Source organism: Caenorhabditis elegans, chromosome IV (genome assembly GCF_000002985.6).
Source record: "Caenorhabditis elegans chromosome IV".
In the NCBI taxonomy this organism is placed as follows: domain Eukaryota; kingdom Metazoa; phylum Nematoda; class Chromadorea; order Rhabditida; family Rhabditidae; genus Caenorhabditis; species Caenorhabditis elegans.
Window position 1 is genome coordinate 15,227,813 of NC_003282.8, and position 16,261 is coordinate 15,244,073.

Here is a 16,261-nt window from a genome sequence, read left to right on the forward strand (position 1 = left end):
TTTTAACAGGAAATTAGCTTTATTGAGGTCACAGAAACAAGGTAATTTTTGAATGGTAAAATTAGTTTTGAAAACCTATTTTCGGAAAAAATTCCCCGGTCAAAATGCACCAAAAAAACTAATTTGGAATCATTCTTCTTTTTTGTCAGCAATCGAGGTGATTGTTGGACGACGAGCGGCAGATTCACGGTTACGGACTTGGTTGGTGAGGAGGGCCTGGACAAGTAAAATATTTATTGGAAATTTAGATATTTAGCAGTAACAGCAAAATTATTTGTATTTTGTTGTTTAATTTACTAAATAGTAAAAATTGTAAGTTTTCATTAATTCTTATTGCCAGAATAAAAAATTTTCTAATTTTGTTTTGTCTAATTTGTCTAAAACTACGAAAGTTTTTCTCTAAAAATTTCACTAGATAAATACAATTTTTCATGTTTCAATTACTTTCCAAAAGAAGTAACACTATAATTGCATTAGTTACAATTTTCAACTCACACTCAAATCCATCAAATTTCCTCCATCTTGTTGTTGAACTCTTTGTTTTTCGATTGTCTGGAGTGTTGCATTGACTCCTTCAATCCGATCCACAATGCTGAACACTGATTCTTGCATTTGATCTACACGGCGGTTCAAACTGAAATGATTTACGTAATGTTTATGATCATTTATGATAGAGCTGATACAGTAAAAGTTACCAATTTTTGTTTCTATTCTTCGGAATTGTGAAAAAATACAATTTTCTCATGGTTTTCATTATTTGAAAATTCCAGTCTTCACACGTATAAACTGGAACACGAAAAACTATGGGTTTTATTCTAGAATACTAATTTTTTAATCGATAAATAATATTATCGTCAAAAAAGCATAAAGTTTTTTTTGTAAGATATATGAAAATCGAATAACAAAAGTTAAACTTAATCAATTTATGAAAACATTGAACCAGTCAAAAATCTAATTGTGATACCGTGAAAAAAAAACGTTTCCCTCCAAAAGTTTACCTTTTTCAAGTCTTCTGTTAACAAATTTTCAGAACGTTTATATTTGTATGGTGACGGTGAAACATTATTTGATCAAAACTGCTGTGGGAACTGACGGTTATTATATAATTAAGGTTATTATGGTAACAGTGAAACAGTATTTAAAAATAGCTGTTTCGGTACTCAAGGGGTATCCCATGAGGAAAATAAAAGTATTACTTTTTCAGTTATGAAAACTGAGAATGTTTTCACAAAATGTTACCTGTGGTCTGTTTGGGAAAAAGGAAATCTACGATGAGAAATTTGCAGAACATTTTTTGTCAAAATTCTCTACATGTTTTTTTTTGTTGTACGCAGCACAGCGGAAGTTCAGGTGGTTATGAAAGAGTAAATATTTTTTTTCTGTGATATAAAAAATGTTTGCCTGTCTTGACGGCTGCGGGCCAGCACATTTGCCTACGTTTCAGGTAAACATGATTTTTGTAATTTTCCAGTGGCATGTAGGCCCGCAGGTAGGCAGGCCTAACAATTTGACCATTTAAAGTTGTGTACACAATAAAATATTAATTCTTTAAAATATAATCATTTGAAAATTGAAATGCGAACCTTCGGTTATTATCGAATTGAATGAAAAACAAAAAGAAAATAATTCTAAAAACTAGCTGAAACATCACAATTTTCCGTAAAACTCACTTTGCGTAATCCCTGTGATTCTCCATATAATTTCTTTTCTGTTCCGTCATTCTAGCCACCTCATCAGCAATATCTTCAGCCACTTTCTCCGGAACATGCTCAGTCATTGATGTTACATTGAATCGAGTGAATGCTTCATTGATGTCTTTTTCAGCGTATCCGGCACGGTAGAGCATCAGTTTGTAGTCTTCATACGTGGCATCCTCTCCAGGGGCATCCGGGCGTTTTCCACGTTTTGTGAGTCCTCGAACTTTCTGGAATGAGGTATTTTGTGGTTTTAGCCAAGCGCCCGACGTATTTCGGGAACTCTTAGAATATGGGGCGTTGATGAACCCTGAAGCACCCGACATATTCCAGGTTTCAACACAAACCCAGAAAATGTCCGACGCTAGTTTAGGTACACCAAGTAACTTACATTCATAAACCAATCCAAAATCCCCTCTCCATCTTTCTTTCTAGCCAGCTCTGCTTTCACTTCAACGTAGGAATCATTGATGATAGCCAAGAACATGTTCAATAGGATGAACGAGACGAAGAAGACGTAGGCAATGAAGAAGGCGGGTCCGAAGAATCGATTGCAGGATTCTAGAGCCGAGAAGTTAAAGTCACCGAGAATGAGACGGAGCAGGGCGAACGCAGAGTTGTAGAGGTTGGAGTAGTCGGCGATCTTAGAAAAATGTGAAGCGCCCGACATTTACCGGGTTTTGTGTAGGCAAAACCCGGAAGATGTCGGATGCAAGAATGTAACATGCCGATTAGGATACTTGGTATCACTCAGTCAGATAACCACCATTTTTGTTAAAAGAAAATTTACTGTTTCATTCAAGTTATATAAGTAATTGGAAGATCCCGCTGCGGTGAAGCGTATTTAAGATTGTTAAAATAGCTGTGTTGATATTTGGGTACGTCAAAATAAAGGAAATGAATGTTGTAATGGATCAGACATCTGGCGGGCTCGGTGTAGGCAGAACCAGGCAGATGTCGGATGCATGAATGTAAAACGCATCCGACATCTGCCGGGTTCTTGGTTCAAGGTAAGCTTGATAATATTTAAAAATGAAAAAAAAACACCAGGCAGATGTCGGGTGCTAAAATAATTGCTGCGAATTTCCCGTTTCGTAAACTTTATGAGATGGAAATGAATCAAAATGTCATTGTACCTAAGAATGCATTCGAATGGTAGTAAAAATAAATGTTTTTCATATAAAATTGGTGAAACTGCGATTTTTTTCTAATTTTATATTTTTTAAATTTCACAGCAATATAAAACGTTACAGTACCCCAACTATTCTAAACTCCACGAATAAAACAAAGATCTTAAAGATTAAGTTACCTGTGTCCCAAAGCACAAATATCCAAACTGTGCGAATGCAAAAAAGAAAACAGCGAACATCACTGCAAATCCTCCAATATCCTTTGCAGATCTGGTCAACGTAGAGGACAACTGTGACATGGTCTTGTTAACTGAGATGAACTTGAACACTTTCACCCAAGCAACAAATACCACACATGCTTTGATGTTCAGATAAGAGTTCTCGGAAGAAGTGACGTCATCGAATGGTGCATTTGTCAATCCGTTCTCAATGACAGAGTTGACACGATTTACTCCGGTTTTTGTGCGATTCACTGACAGAATTATTGTGGCTACTGAAAATCCTAGCAGCACAACGTCTACCAAATTCCAGAACTGGGTGAGATAGTGGAGACGGTGACGGCCGATAGCAAAAAGCTCCTCGAAAATGAAGTATAGTATGAATCCACAGAAGATTCCTTCAAAAATCATCATTCGGGTGCCTCCAGATGTTTGATAGGTCAGAAGATCGTAAGTCATAAGCTTTGGAGTTGTGATAACACCGCCAGATGCAGGGAGCTCAAATAGGAGTCTGAAATGGGAAATTTCGAAAAAAATTTAACTCGCTGCTTCAGCTTTATCATAAAATTGGCGCACTTATTTGAAAATTATTATCTGATCGACATTGATTGGAATGCAAATATTTATAATAAATTTGTTGACGTAACTAAAGTTTAAAAATCCAGTTTAAAAAAACTATGTAAAATTTCAGTACTCTTGAAACTAGACAAGATTTATACTTGTTTTCATTTCCATAGACACCCTCACAGTTGGCCGGGTGACTGATATGTATGGCCCGACATTTTTCGGGTTACTGTGGATTCATAGTTTTCGGTGTGGCCCATTGCAAGGCAAAGCTAGTGCGGCGCGAAACTCGGAAAACGTCGGACCATGCATATCAGTCAAATGCCACTCGAATTTCGAAATTTTTGAATGAACGTTTACTCTTGTTGAAATACTTATAATTACAGTTTCACAAACATTGTAAAATTTTAGTCAAAAACGAGACACCATTCCACCAAACATGATAGAACTCACTTCACCACACAAAACAGATTAATATTCGCATTGTACAGAGCAAAGTCCACAATAATTGCACGTGATCCTCTGTCGATCCAGCGATTAGCCTTTAACGTGGCAATTGCAGATTGAGCTTCAGTTGAGCCAGCTACTGGAAGGCGTTGAACAAATCCACCACCTCCATATGAAGCAATGGTGCCCACGGTTTTCAGGTTTTCAAGCTCTTTTGCCGTGGCGTAGATGAATCTGAATATAATATTTTATTTAAAAAAAGGATTGGTGAGACTGTTTTTTATAGGAATTATATGTTGACAATAACTATCTAAGACTAACAATTAAATGAAAATTGCATGACAACCATAATGTTCTAAAATTTAAAAAAAGGAGCATGAAACATTACGAATATTAGTTAGAATATTTCAATTTTCGAGGTACTTTTCACAAACTTTACATTTTTTTCAACGTTTTTTAATAAGAATACTCTTTCAGGTAGTTAATATATAAGCTAAATTTTGCATTTGTGTATTGAAGCTTTTGCAAAAACACATAAACAGATATAACTGATAATTTCTTGGAACATAAAATTGTATTTTCATGCAAATTTCGTAACATTCTTTCAAATACAGTTTCATAATATTGTTAAAAAGAAATTGGGGTTTTCTCAATAGTCCATAAAATTCTAAATATTTTTAAAATAAAACTAAGTATTTTCCGCAAATAAGTCAAGTTTTGCAATAAAATTTACTGTTTCACATTATGATCAAGTTTGCATCACAATAAGAAATAATAGTAAAAATTGGTTCTCCATGAAAAAACCCCATAAATGCCATGAAACAACGTTAGCTCCGCCTTTCACCAATCGCCGATTGGTCAGCAGAATTCAAAAGGTACTAGAAGCTGCTGATTCAACGACCAAACTTGGCCGAATTTACAAAATTGACGTCACTCACGCATCAACACTTCCATCACCGACCATCGTCTTATCCTCGAGCTTTTCCTCATAATTTGCAAAACATTCCTTAATCTCCCGCTGGAAACTTTTCATCACAGTACACGAGTCATTTGTCACTTTCAACATTCTGATCCGAGGTTCCCCAAGCAAACGATTCTCATAGTAGATCATATTCTCGTTATCCGTCGAATTGGAAGTTTCCGTCCAATATATGCCAGGTATTAGGACTTGTGACAGCCACTGAAAGTTTGATTTGAAGGTTTTCATTTAAAAATTGAGGAAACTTACATCCCAAATATTATCCATTGAGGTACAAGATCCAAATGCTGGAGCTCCGGAGGCACCGGTGCTCGCCACAAACAGGTCGCTCATTACTTTGGAGTAGTAGTAAGATTGGATGCTGTTTTGGGCGAACGCAACTGTAAATTTTTGAATTTAGAAAAAAAAAACCCGTGAAGTGTCGGGTGCTAACTGGGCGTGCTCGATATATCACAGGATTAGCCCGACTACCTGCGAGGTGTCGCGCGAAACACTAGATGAAAATTTTACAAGAAAATGATTTTCGAAAATACAAACATTTGTTAACATTAATTGTATTTTTAAGTTGTAAACGCAAAAATAAATATTGGAAATTTGAAAATGTTTTGTTACAAAAATTCTGCTGTTTTGCTTACTAAGTAAACCTAACAAATTATAGGTAAAAATAGTATGTGAACGTTTCATGAGGTTATTCAAGTAGTGTCGGAAAATTAAAAAGTGTAGAAAAATTACGTCACAACTGTATTAAAATACATAAAAACATGTATTTTAATACATTTGTGACGTCACAAATGTATTTAAATACATTTTGCTACATTACTTGATTAACCCCATTAACAAAGTTGTACTCGTAAAATTTCAGTTGAAATGCTCAAACTCACTAAACGTGTTGAGGAAAAAAAATAAAAATTTAAAAAAAAACTGTTCCACCGTTGTAACAAATGTTGTACGCGTTTGTCTTAAATAGTATTCGGAGGATTCAGCCTGCAATGGACAGTTTTCAAAAGAGAAAAATTTAACTAATTGGAAGCCATTTAATCAAAAATTATGAATTTAGAGATTACTTTGAAAAATGTATGATTCTAAACGTTTCTTTTGTGTTTATTTGCAAAATTCAAATATAAGTTTTTCCACTTTTCAAAACCTATTTATAAAAATTAGAAAATTAAACAATTTTCCAAACAACATTTTTTCCCGTACTGCATTAAAGTAACAACATAAATTGGAAGATTAGTAACTACTTTGGTCATAGTGTTTCCAACAAAGTGTGGTTTTTATGATGCTCACAATAAATTTTTCGAATGCCAGTTGAAACATTTTTGAAAAATTATAAAACACGAAATGAATATTTTGCAGTTGATAGTTACAAATCCCTGCCAAATCTTTTTTTTCACAAACTTGAATTTTAAGAAATTTGCTAAAAAAAAACTTCGGCTGTTTCATACATGCCATATAATTTGTAAAAATAAAGTGAAAATCGATTCGTCGTGTGTAGTTTCGCCACTCACTATAAAATTGCTGATTAAGTATAGTGAGTGGCGAAACTCGGAAATTGTCGGCCGCCGTGGAAACCTACCCCAAAACCGGACGCAGTGCGTCCGGTGGTGTTAAAATCGGACGACCGGACGCCGATTTGTACAGCCCTATTTGAAAGTAATGACGTCATACTTACTTTCATACAGAAATTAAATATCTGATACGTTAGATTTTGGGAAATAAGCTTGTCACAAAAAATGATGTGGTTTATTTCTAGAAGTCTTACTATGTAGTTGGTACACAAAATATGAAATTTGTAGCGTATGCTTCATAGCAGTTACAAAGTCGAGAACTATTTGTACATTAATTTGACCAACAAACTTACCATAAACCAGCACAATCAAGAACACAGCGTATCCACCAACTTCCATAAACGAACGGGCAGTCAGCTTGATCTTTCCATCCGATTTCTCGTGTCCGGATGCCAGCAAGGCTTGAGAAAACGAGATTCCCTCTTTTTGAGCCGGATTCTTCTTCTTATCGTGCTCATACTCCTCACTGACCATAGAATGGTCAAACGAGGGGCCATGCTCCGCAGCGGCGACCGGCTGCGGTGGATTAGCCCATCGCTCGTCCGCAGCGCCGTAGTTCATTGAAGACGGCTCGCTGAAACAGTAGAAAATTTGAATTAAAGTTTTGAGAAAAGTTGAAAATCGAGAGCTCTGTAGTGTAAAAACTGGAAAAATAGAGTCGAAAAGAGGCGAGCTCGCGAAATCCACGTCCTCGTAGCTCTTGGAGATGCCGCATTGCTAAGAGATTTCCGTAGATACTATGTTTTATGGGATTTCACGTTTTTGGTTGGAGACGGTTTTTTGCATAGAAACGGAAAAATGATGCAGGAATAGAAAACGAACATGATTTGAAACTGAAAACCATCGACTATACGGCACAATCATACTACATTTATCGGGTTATTGAAACTGCATCCCAAAAGTTTACAATTTAAATTCACATACCATTTGAAGATAACAACGAATAAAAAGACTTCGAAAGGCGGCAAATGTCGTGGTTTCGTGGTGTAGTGGTTATCACATCTGTCTAACACACAGAAGGTCGGTGGTTCGAGCCCGCCCGAGATCATAAGTTTTTTGTCAATCATTAATATTGATTCATCTGAATGAAATTGTAAAATTCTTTGAAGGTGTTCTAAAATATTGAACTGTTTTTTTTTAGATTTCGTTAGTATATAATTTTTGAAACATACATTTTTTTCTTCCAAATTTCAAGTATCTTCTACGATTTTTGAAAAATCCCAAAAATTGTAAACATTAAAATTCTGAATAAACGGTGGAAATTTGTAGTTCTCTCAAATTCTAAATAAAAATTGAACGAAATTTGAGAAATTTCCTGTTTCAAAAACTAAATGTCTTATTTTCAGAGTTCAACAATGCCTTAGAGAAAGTTGGAAAATGATAATGTTTGTTAGTATATTGAGAATATCATGCAAGTGAAACAATTAGTTTTTTTTTCGATAACAATTATTTAAAAAAAACTACTGTTTCAAATCTTTTATTCAACCAATCCTGTAATAAAAGTTCACTTATCTTCTCCCTCTTCATCCATAATGTATGCCCCTCTTCAAATGGAAAATATGATGTCGGGGGGAGGTCCTCCCCCTCCCCACGACCCTCCATTTCTTCCTTTATCCATTGTTAACTCAATCTGTACCCGCCGTAGTGGACCCCTCCACGAATTCCGAATTCTTGACGTCTTCATCTTATTCTTTTCTACTTTTTTCTCCTACTTTTTGCTCTCGATTTCAAAATTTTGCGAAATTGTGTTTCGACCTTGTACACTGGTAACCTTTGGTATTTGGACAATGATCAGAAAATTCGAAAAATGAAAATTCTGTGAAATCTATGCAAATGTCATGATCTACAGTATACAGGTGAGCGTAAACTTTGAAGAAATCGTTAAAGTTGGTGGTCGTGAGAAAAAAAAACATTTTGCAATTTTAGGATTAAAATTTACAGTTTCACATTTTTGATTTAAGGCAGAAAATATTTCTTATTTGTTTCATCTTTGATTCTTTGACTAAAAAGCTGAATAAGTACAGTTTGTGAAATTTTTCAATCAATTTTGTATTTAGTTAAATTTTGAGCCAATAATGTACACTATTAAAAAAACCAATTTTTGATTACGCAGACTATCACCAAAATAACAAAAATTGTCATATTCAAATTATTTTCATCAAAATATGAAACAGTAAATTTTTCTAAAAAATTAATTTTCGATCCTTGTGTTTCATTGATGAATAATCTTGAGTTTAGGCGCAACTAGACTATTTTAAGTGTTTAACTAATTTACATCTTTTATAACGTTTAGAAGAATATTCAGTGAACTAAAAAAATCTTTTAAAAAAACGAAAAAAAATCTAAATTTTTTAATAATGTTTCAAAATGTTTATAATTATGTTTAGTCCGAATTTACAATACTGCTGGTTGCATTTTTTTTTACTAAAATTGTGAGAAGTTAACATCAATTTGTAATTATTAAAATCAAAGTTTGGAAAAATGATTTCCCCCCCCCCCCCCCCAGGAAATGGTGAATTCCATGTAATAATAGTTAGCTGAAACGTTAAAAATTGAAATTATAGCGGATTTGATCGAATACTATTGAAAATTTTTAATATTTATAAAAAAGTTGTTATATGAAAAAAAAAATCTCGAAAAATTACTGTTTCACAAAAAACATGAAACACGTGTATTTTTTTCTCAGTTGATCCAACTCATAGCACATTTTTCAAATTTGTGAAAATTTGAAAAAAAATAGTTGAATATGTAATTTTGTGGCTAAAATTTCGAAATCTTTAGATTTTTAGCTTTTGATCAGAAAGACAACACCCTAACTTCACAATTCAATTGTCACAATTCAGGAGAATTTTTTCATTTTATTTTTCAGGCGCTATTCATCGAAACGATTCTCATGTCGGCTAGGATACATGGTTAGTTTGATTGAGGAAATTCAAAATTTCAAGAAAAATTTGAATAAAACTTTTAGTTTTTCTTTTCAAATCATGTTTCAATATGCTGGGAAAACAGTAGAAAGAATGTGCATTTTTAATTCAGTCTGAGATAAAAACATAAAAAATTTTCAGAAAACATTGCGTAATGTTTCCATTTCTTCATTAAATTGGTTATTCTTGGAATTTTCATTATTTCGCATTACGCAGAAAAAAATTTCAAAAATCAATCTTCATACAATATTAAATAATATATCTGTATGCGTAGTCGTAATTTTCGATTTTCGAAAGTAGATTGCAAACAATTAAAGCATATTTTAAAAGATTTTAATTTGAAAATCAATTACTGTTTCAAGTTGTTTTTGAATACTAGATAGTAAAAAATTCTCGGTTCATTGTATAACAACTGCTTATAAAAATTTTCGATTTCCATCCAAGCAAGAGCTTCAGTTATAGGAGAAAAATAAGAGAAAACTTGTTTTGTTAACTTTTGTTGCAAAACTTAAAAACTATATTTCAAATTAATTTTCAACTGTTTCGCATTGTTTTCATATATGCAAATATTTGTAGTTCAACTATTATAAGAACTCATAAAAATAGTGTTTTTGTTTGAGAAAATAGAGGATGACCTATCAAAAACGAAAGACTCAATTATGGTCAGATGAATAAGATTTGACAAATTACCAAAACAAACCAGTTTTTGGGCGGAGCTTTTTTTTGGAATTTTTCCCGATTTGTGGAATTTATTTTCTGTTTCTAGGTGCTTATTTTTGAACAGTGATTTGCTTATTATTTTTCGTATTTTTCTTGATACTAAATAAACTTTTTTAAATTAAGTAAGTTTGACAACTTCGCAAAACAGTGGAGTTTTAAAGTTCACCAAGAAGAATTTTCCTTTTTGTCAGTGTCAGTTTGATATTCGCCTGCCTACTTGCTTACTCACCGCCTATTTTCTGTATTTTGACACTTTCTCCCGTTTCATGTGTTTTGTGTGGATTGTCACTGGTATTTTAAGACAGTTTGCCTAAAATGGATTCAAAATTAAACTTATCACTAACATTAATTTCAAAAGGAAAGTTTCCGAGATATGAGGAACTTGAAAAATTTTCGGAACTCGGCTAGAAAAATTTTTAAAAAACGACATCAAAGTTTCCGTTTCCAGCAAATTCTGCGACGGTAATGTCACGAAACTACTGAAATTACATAATTTTGCAAAATAGTTGAAACTACTGTGAAACAGAAAATTTTTCAATATTTTTTCAAAAAAAAAAAAGGTTTTTTGTTTTCCGTAATTATACAAAACTAAACTATTGTTTAAAATTTTGATATTTTAGAATTGAAATAAAAAACCCAATGTTTCAAAGTAGTTTCAAAAAATGCAAAAAAATCGAAAAAAAAAAATGTTTCACCAAAACCATAAGTAAACGGCTGTATTTGCCATTGACAGTGCACTGAGAAGGTCTGAAAGGCATAAACCTATATTTTCAGGTAAAAAAGTTACTAAATAATGTGAGGAACACAATGACTAAATTGAAATCTACCGTTTTTTCAATTTAACAATGTTTTTTTTCCTAAAAATTTGTAACACTAATTTCAACATAACTCTCACAAAAAATGAGAAAGTTGAAACATTCTCATTTTATTCGTGTTTTTTTGTGATAACTCTTTTCTCAAAAAATGGTTCTTCAGGTAGCACAAAAAAAATCAGATTCACTTAGAGGTATTGAAACATTCAGTAATGGTGTTGTGAAAAAGTTTCCGACATATGAGGAACTTGAAACATTTTCGGAACTCGGTTAGAAAAAATGAAAAAACGACATCAAAGTTTCCGTTTCCAGCAAATTCTGCAACGTTAACGCTACTAAAATGGTAGAAGTACTGGAATTAAATAATTTTGCAATTTAGTTGAAATCACTGTGAAACAGAATTTTTTTGAAAAAAAAAATCTGTTTTCAAAACTTATACAAAGTTTATTTGCCAGTTTTGACAGTATGAAGGAAAATTCCAATTCATTTCAGATGTGACATACCAACATATTGAAGATTTCACTTGCGATGACATTGGCCTTTCATCATTATCCGGAGCCAAGGCAACAGATTTGGCACGGATTTTAATGACGAATTACTCGAGAAATGCACTTCCAGAACCGGCTCCAGTGAAAGTTGAAGTGGAAATAACTATTCAAGATATATCCGATATATCAGCTATCACTGGGACATTTACAATTGATTATTGGATTAGCGCAATTTGGAATGATAAACGGTGAGGAATATTTTTTTAGAACTTTAGAAATCTTAGAATTTTTTTGAAACAATAAAAATTGTAAATTCGTTTTTTTTTTGACATTTTGTGGTTCTAAAACATTTTTTAACCTGTCCCTAGCTGTAAAAGTTATAAACTTTAAAAGTTATTTTAAGACACTTTTAGTTTTTCCAAACTGCTTTCCGATTATTCTGGTTATTTTTGGAAATTGAGTTTTTGTATTCTAGAATCACTGAAAATTCAATATTAAACTTTTTTTAAACAGTTTGGTTCTTCAATTATACAGTATTTGATTTTTTTAAAAAACATTCAATAAGTTTGTTTTAATGAGATTAAAAAAAATATTATTTCAATCATTACGTAAAGATGAATTCATTACTGTAAAGACTAATTAAAACAGTGAATTTCGAAGTGAAATGAAAGTTTTATGATTTCTATGAAACAGCAAATTTCTGTTATAATTTTTCAACTATTTCAATGCCCGTTTGTGTGGAAAATGTGCGTAGAAAGCGTGCAGATTACAAACAATATTGATTGTTGATTGTTGTCGTTGACCTGTTGATTAAAAAATCAATAATTTTTGATGCGTCAAAAAAATTGATAAATTGATGCGGAGCGCGAGATTATTTTGAAGGCGTAGAGAAAATGATCATAGTATTTCTGTGAAAACGAAACATTTTTGTTTACTTAAATAACACTAATTACTGAAACAGTAGATTTTTTGAAATTAAAATTTCTTATCAGTCTTCTTGTGAATTTTTAGCAATCAAAAATATCTTCTTTGTAGTATTACTGACAGATAATTCCAGAAATACACCATAATAGTGAAAATTATTTAAATTTATTCAACATTTTTAACGTCTTCGAACTAAACGCAGATTTTTTGAAAGACATCTTGCTGGATTTAAAAATATTCGAAAAATTGGTAACATTTTGAAAATAATTTTTTAATTAAATCAATAAAGTGAAAGTGCACTTTTTTGTGGATATTTTCGAATATGCCAACAACTTTTTTTAATGGCAAATTCATATTATTTTACATTTGCGTTTTTTGATTGAATTTTTTAGGTAAGTTTAATAATATAACAGTAATGTTCTACCATAATTATCTCAATGAACGTATTTATATTAAAATTCATTCATTCAAATTGAAATTTATGAACAATTTGAAAGTGTTTTATCCCCGGCTACATTGTAATCTCGAAACAGTAAACTCCAAAAAAATTCCACTATTTCAGAAACTTATTATATTTTAACTTGTTTTTCCAAATCTTATAGCGACGTCTTTTTGTAATCCTCGTTTTATTTCACTACTGGAAGCTAGCACTCAATGCTGTAAAATCTTTGAAGAAATGTAAAACAGATTTAATATGATTCAAAAAAAAAGAAAGTTACAAAAAACAGTAAAACAATCCCTTCTACTAAATTTTTGTGCGGGAATTTCAGATTTTTATCAGTTTTTACAGAAGAAAAACTTTGAAAAAAATTGATTTAGAATACATATTAAAAGTACCAGGAAAATGTGAAAAAATCACAAAAGATTATATTCGTAAAAAGTTAGTTGGAACTCCGAAATTAAATATTTCCGATTAAAATGTTTAATTTGAAACAGTAAAAATCTGATTTTTTTTCCACAAAAAATACTATTTCAGATTGGCTTTTTCCCACCTCGATCCTTGCCGTAAAAACCTTTCACTGGACCATGATATGGAGCCAAAACTCTGGTCACCGAATGTATGTATAGTAAATTCCAAATCCACAAAAGTACATGATTCTCCGAAGCCCAACATTCTTCTAATGATATTTCCAAATGGTACTATATGGCTTAACTACCGTATCCGATCCGAGGCTCCGTGTCAGATGAATCTTCGAAATTTCCCATTGGACAGTATTCGATGTTCTTTGGTTTTTGAGAGTTACTCTTATAATGCTGCTGACGTGGAATTACAGTGGTTGGAGTGGTCTCCAGTGTCTACAGTAAGAAATGATTATAATTTACCGGATTTTCGAATGACAAATATCACTTATGGAAGTGTTACTGAGGTGGGGCTTGGAATCTTTTTGATCTCTGAAAAATATTTTAGGAGAATAACTGTGCTCTGAAAGAAAAATGCAATTTTTTTGGAAAAAAAAATTTAAAATGTTTTCACTGTTTCTTGAAAATCATAGATTGAATAGATAAATTAGCGAGTAATATGGTACGAACCTTCTTTTGAAAATCAAAATGCAAGTAAAAATCAGAGGTGAGGACGTCACAAATAATGATGTCACAAATAGTGACGTTAATGACTCCGCCAACATTTGGGACAGGGCTTATGGGAAGCGGAAAATATGAATTATTTTCAAAATATTTACCAACTTTTTGCGGTACTTTGATTTTTTTTGCAAAAAAAAAACTCCAAAAATTTTCACTGTTTCTCAAAATCCATACAATGAACGGACAAAAAAGCATGTATTCTTCATCCTGAACCAAAAATTTTCTAAAGTTGTTTTTTTTTCTCAAAACCATAGGGGCGTCAAAAATAATGATATGCCTACAAATGAACGTGAGAGACTCAAAAAAAACTTTTATTATATAGGGAGCACGAAATAATACAGGCTTTCATTGTTCAAAATTTAAATCAACTACATACGAGAAAAAGTGAAAGTTTGCCAAAAGTTTTCATTTTAAGTGTTCGAATGTTTTGTGGCATTTATAAGGAATTCAAGAGATTTTTGAAAAAAAAACATTGCTGAACTCTGTTGAAAACACTAACCAACTTTCCACAACAGTTGAAACAGTGAAAAAATTTTGCAGGCCTACACAGCAGGAATGTGGCATCGACTGTCAGTATCCATACATTTCGAGCGTCTCTACGGTTTCTATATTCTCCAAATGTACCTACCTACCTACATATCAGTTTTCATATCATGGATAGCATTTTGGATGGATACAAAGGCTCTTCCTGCGAGAATTACACTCTCCGTCTCTTCACTGATGGCACTGACTTTTCAATTTGGAAATATTGTCAAATCACTGCCAAAGGTGAGGAATTTTATATACTTTGGAAGCAATAGTGAGTAACCATTGGTTATTCTGAAAGTTTCTGTTTTAATAAGTCTATATTGAAACATACTTTTTTTGGATTTTGGTTTTCTTTGAATTAATTTTTCCTATCAGTTGTAAAACAAAAAAAATTAATGTATTCTTGTATAAAAATGTTTCAGGCATCCTACGTAAAAGCCATCGATATTTGGATGTTCAGTTGTGTTGGGTGAGTTTTCAAAAAAACATCTGTTTCACGGAAACATTTTATGAATCATTTTCAAAATGGTGACACTTTTCTGAACCAACTACAAAAAAAAAGTAAAATTAATTGGAATCTCATAAAAAAAAAATATAATTTTAAGAAAAAGAATAATAAAAAAAACTAGTTAATCAATTTTTGTACGCCCCAAGTGGCAATGTTTGTGAAAAATAGAATAATCAACGTTGTCAAAATTATTGGGGCTATATACAAACATAGTGAAACTGCAGAAAAATATTTAGAAATTAAATTATTTTTTACATTTATTTTAGTGCAAAACTTTTCTAACAACAAACTATTTACTATTTTTAATGAAAAAAACATTTAATTTCAGATTCATATTTTTCTCCCTAATCGAGCTTGCAATCGTCGCCTACAATGATAAAATGCACGACCAACGACTACGAGAAGTCCGGTGTTCGGTTGGAAATTTGAATTCAAATGGAATAGGACAATATAATTCAACTACAAGGAGGTATGCAATCTTGCTCTATTGATAATCAGTTGAGACTTTCAGAAGTTTCGTGGAGCTCAGTGCTCGGCGAGCAAAGGGGAGCGAGCTTGGAGCATCGATCGATCGGGTAGCTAGCATGTTGTTTCCTACGGTGAGATTTTTTGAATATGATTTACCAATGAATTTTAATAAAGCTTCTGCTTATGAAAAGTTTTTGAAACCTTAATTTTTTTTTCAAAAAAAAAACTTTTTTTTCAGATGTTTGCCCTATTCAATTTGGTCTATTGGGCATACTATTTAACAACAAGCATGAATCCTGTCTACACTTGAATTTTTATTTTCTACTTTCCGAATTAAGAATAACTGGTACTTTTTCATGTGTTTTTTTAAAAGCTAATGAAGTTCTCATTATTAATTTTTCCTTTATTTTTTGTGAACTTGTATAAAGTTTGAAAAAATTTGGGTTTTTAGTTTTTAAATTCGGTCAAATTGTGAAAGATATGTATTTCGTACGTGTTTCGGTTTAGATTGTTCTCGCTATATGGGTATCGAGTTAATTTTTTTTTAGTTTTCAAAAACTTTGATATTAATTTCAGGTATTTATTTCATTTTCATCAAATTTTCTTGAAAAACAAAAATCTCCATTTTACTCAAAGCTCCATTTAAATATGTATTTTTCTTGAAGTTGATTAATTTAACAATAATTTTATCAATAAATTTTTTTTTTC

General features: G+C 32.1%; 2 protein-coding genes and 78 non-coding genes across 80 annotated transcripts; 45 read left to right on the forward strand and 35 right to left on the reverse strand.

Annotated features, from left to right (window-relative positions):
• Position 1: 1 nt before the first annotated feature.
• On the reverse strand, positions 2–7,181 carry pkd-2 (Polycystin-2). The gene is made up of 9 exons (NM_070437.5): positions 6,894–7,181; positions 5,282–5,412; positions 4,992–5,233; positions 4,060–4,287; positions 3,004–3,553; positions 2,086–2,337; positions 1,671–1,924; positions 496–634; positions 2–216 (listed from the first exon to the last, which is right to left on the reverse strand). The coding sequence occupies exons 1-9, from the start codon at positions 7,159–7,161 to the stop codon at positions 130–132; spliced, it is 2,151 nt and encodes a 716-aa protein (NP_502838.3). The 5' UTR covers positions 7,162–7,181; the 3' UTR covers positions 2–129.
• 21ur-1335 lies at positions 478–498 on the forward strand. Its single transcript, NR_062143.1, has one exon.
• Positions 619–639, reverse strand: 21ur-6790. Its single transcript, NR_062144.1, has one exon.
• On the reverse strand, positions 620–640 carry 21ur-11926. The gene has a single exon (NR_062145.1).
• Positions 878–898, reverse strand: 21ur-7387. Its single transcript, NR_062146.1, has one exon.
• On the reverse strand, positions 998–1,018 carry 21ur-5030. The gene has a single exon (NR_062147.1).
• On the reverse strand, positions 1,068–1,088 carry 21ur-6846. Its single transcript, NR_062148.1, has one exon.
• On the reverse strand, positions 1,580–1,600 carry 21ur-2396. Its single transcript, NR_062149.1, has one exon.
• 21ur-1380 lies at positions 2,529–2,549 on the forward strand. The gene has a single exon (NR_062150.1).
• Positions 2,532–2,552, forward strand: 21ur-10837. The gene has a single exon (NR_062151.1).
• On the reverse strand, positions 2,826–2,846 carry 21ur-3698. Its single transcript, NR_062152.1, has one exon.
• Positions 3,631–3,651, forward strand: 21ur-11694. The gene has a single exon (NR_062153.1).
• 21ur-13037 lies at positions 3,633–3,653 on the forward strand. Its single transcript, NR_062154.1, has one exon.
• 21ur-4775 lies at positions 3,634–3,654 on the forward strand. The gene has a single exon (NR_062155.1).
• Positions 4,035–4,055, forward strand: 21ur-10284. Its single transcript, NR_062156.1, has one exon.
• On the forward strand, positions 4,036–4,056 carry 21ur-3541. Its single transcript, NR_062157.1, has one exon.
• On the forward strand, positions 4,567–4,587 carry 21ur-12023. Its single transcript, NR_062158.1, has one exon.
• 21ur-449 lies at positions 4,568–4,588 on the forward strand. The gene has a single exon (NR_062159.1).
• On the forward strand, positions 4,710–4,730 carry 21ur-132. Its single transcript, NR_062160.1, has one exon.
• 21ur-4212 lies at positions 4,832–4,852 on the forward strand. Its single transcript, NR_062161.1, has one exon.
• 21ur-2932 lies at positions 5,701–5,721 on the forward strand. Its single transcript, NR_062162.1, has one exon.
• On the forward strand, positions 6,000–6,020 carry 21ur-3079. The gene has a single exon (NR_062163.1).
• 21ur-2054 lies at positions 6,003–6,023 on the forward strand. The gene has a single exon (NR_062164.1).
• On the forward strand, positions 6,510–6,530 carry 21ur-15018. The gene has a single exon (NR_062165.1).
• 21ur-73 lies at positions 6,514–6,534 on the forward strand. Its single transcript, NR_062166.1, has one exon.
• Positions 6,515–6,535, forward strand: 21ur-13340. The gene has a single exon (NR_062167.1).
• Y73F8A.1175 lies at positions 6,634–6,808 on the forward strand. The gene has a single exon (NR_101982.1). It is a non-coding gene; the product is annotated as a small nucleolar RNA Y73F8A.1175 (small nucleolar RNA).
• Positions 6,635–6,655, forward strand: 21ur-1009. Its single transcript, NR_062168.1, has one exon.
• On the forward strand, positions 7,015–7,161 carry Y73F8A.1172. The gene has a single exon (NR_062169.1). It is a non-coding gene; the product is annotated as an Unclassified non-coding RNA Y73F8A.1172 (non-coding RNA).
• A 188-nt stretch (positions 7,182–7,369) lies between the features above and the next one.
• On the reverse strand, positions 7,370–7,390 carry 21ur-12952. Its single transcript, NR_062170.1, has one exon.
• A 32-nt stretch (positions 7,391–7,422) lies between these two features.
• 21ur-1058 lies at positions 7,423–7,443 on the reverse strand. Its single transcript, NR_062171.1, has one exon.
• Positions 7,444–7,575: 132 nt separating this feature from the next.
• Y73F8A.t1 lies at positions 7,576–7,648 on the forward strand. The gene has a single exon. It is a non-coding gene; the product is annotated as a tRNA-Val (tRNA).
• A 53-nt stretch (positions 7,649–7,701) lies between these two features.
• On the reverse strand, positions 7,702–7,722 carry 21ur-11678. The gene has a single exon (NR_062172.1).
• Positions 7,723–7,956: 234 nt separating this feature from the next.
• Positions 7,957–7,977, reverse strand: 21ur-8942. Its single transcript, NR_062173.1, has one exon.
• A 333-nt stretch (positions 7,978–8,310) lies between these two features.
• Positions 8,311–16,255, forward strand: lgc-52 (Ligand-gated ion channel 50). Its single transcript, NM_070438.4, has 9 exons — positions 8,311–8,456; positions 9,470–9,512; positions 11,549–11,792; positions 13,445–13,835; positions 14,590–14,817; positions 15,000–15,046; positions 15,414–15,554; positions 15,597–15,684; positions 15,792–16,255. Exons 1-9 carry the CDS (start codon positions 8,439–8,441, stop codon positions 15,861–15,863), a joined length of 1,272 nt encoding a protein of 423 aa, NP_502839.3. The 5' UTR covers positions 8,311–8,438; the 3' UTR covers positions 15,864–16,255.
• On the forward strand, positions 8,583–8,603 carry 21ur-14033. Its single transcript, NR_062174.1, has one exon.
• On the forward strand, positions 8,584–8,604 carry 21ur-6465. Its single transcript, NR_062175.1, has one exon.
• Positions 8,705–8,725, reverse strand: 21ur-861. Its single transcript, NR_062176.1, has one exon.
• On the reverse strand, positions 8,708–8,728 carry 21ur-6698. Its single transcript, NR_062177.1, has one exon.
• On the forward strand, positions 9,004–9,024 carry 21ur-9144. The gene has a single exon (NR_062178.1).
• Positions 9,291–9,311, forward strand: 21ur-7712. Its single transcript, NR_062179.1, has one exon.
• 21ur-4723 lies at positions 9,632–9,652 on the forward strand. Its single transcript, NR_062180.1, has one exon.
• 21ur-3728 lies at positions 9,724–9,744 on the forward strand. Its single transcript, NR_062181.1, has one exon.
• Positions 9,727–9,747, forward strand: 21ur-12961. The gene has a single exon (NR_062182.1).
• Positions 9,922–9,942, forward strand: 21ur-12993. Its single transcript, NR_062183.1, has one exon.
• On the forward strand, positions 9,923–9,943 carry 21ur-2382. Its single transcript, NR_062184.1, has one exon.
• On the forward strand, positions 10,107–10,127 carry 21ur-15217. Its single transcript, NR_062185.1, has one exon.
• 21ur-5653 lies at positions 10,110–10,130 on the forward strand. The gene has a single exon (NR_062186.1).
• 21ur-9332 lies at positions 10,323–10,343 on the reverse strand. Its single transcript, NR_062187.1, has one exon.
• On the reverse strand, positions 10,327–10,347 carry 21ur-6951. Its single transcript, NR_062188.1, has one exon.
• On the reverse strand, positions 10,328–10,348 carry 21ur-14092. The gene has a single exon (NR_062189.1).
• 21ur-1060 lies at positions 10,703–10,723 on the reverse strand. The gene has a single exon (NR_062190.1).
• On the forward strand, positions 10,978–10,998 carry 21ur-705. The gene has a single exon (NR_062191.1).
• On the reverse strand, positions 11,097–11,117 carry 21ur-2047. Its single transcript, NR_062192.1, has one exon.
• 21ur-13276 lies at positions 11,245–11,265 on the reverse strand. Its single transcript, NR_062193.1, has one exon.
• Positions 11,248–11,268, reverse strand: 21ur-1680. Its single transcript, NR_062194.1, has one exon.
• Positions 11,388–11,408, reverse strand: 21ur-3631. The gene has a single exon (NR_062195.1).
• Positions 11,779–11,799, reverse strand: 21ur-8232. The gene has a single exon (NR_062196.1).
• Positions 12,171–12,191, reverse strand: 21ur-3034. Its single transcript, NR_062197.1, has one exon.
• Positions 12,184–12,204, forward strand: 21ur-8014. The gene has a single exon (NR_062198.1).
• Positions 12,440–12,460, reverse strand: 21ur-2992. The gene has a single exon (NR_062199.1).
• Positions 12,700–12,720, reverse strand: 21ur-8041. The gene has a single exon (NR_062200.1).
• Positions 12,900–12,920, reverse strand: 21ur-6832. Its single transcript, NR_062201.1, has one exon.
• 21ur-6039 lies at positions 12,933–12,953 on the reverse strand. The gene has a single exon (NR_062202.1).
• Positions 13,067–13,087, forward strand: 21ur-12583. Its single transcript, NR_062203.1, has one exon.
• On the forward strand, positions 13,069–13,089 carry 21ur-12584. The gene has a single exon (NR_062204.1).
• 21ur-9729 lies at positions 13,071–13,091 on the forward strand. The gene has a single exon (NR_062205.1).
• On the reverse strand, positions 13,338–13,358 carry 21ur-5225. Its single transcript, NR_062206.1, has one exon.
• 21ur-2067 lies at positions 13,339–13,359 on the reverse strand. The gene has a single exon (NR_062207.1).
• 21ur-4417 lies at positions 13,987–14,007 on the forward strand. The gene has a single exon (NR_062208.1).
• 21ur-14309 lies at positions 14,248–14,268 on the forward strand. Its single transcript, NR_062209.1, has one exon.
• 21ur-5654 lies at positions 14,249–14,269 on the forward strand. Its single transcript, NR_062210.1, has one exon.
• On the reverse strand, positions 14,508–14,528 carry 21ur-5534. The gene has a single exon (NR_062211.1).
• On the reverse strand, positions 14,839–14,859 carry 21ur-3145. The gene has a single exon (NR_062212.1).
• On the forward strand, positions 15,038–15,058 carry 21ur-12828. The gene has a single exon (NR_062213.1).
• On the forward strand, positions 15,113–15,133 carry 21ur-7076. Its single transcript, NR_062214.1, has one exon.
• 21ur-10069 lies at positions 15,238–15,258 on the reverse strand. Its single transcript, NR_062215.1, has one exon.
• Positions 15,241–15,261, reverse strand: 21ur-5181. Its single transcript, NR_062216.1, has one exon.
• On the reverse strand, positions 15,691–15,711 carry 21ur-5600. Its single transcript, NR_062217.1, has one exon.
• 21ur-11303 lies at positions 15,949–15,969 on the forward strand. The gene has a single exon (NR_062218.1).
• Positions 16,256–16,261: the final 6 nt, after the last annotated feature.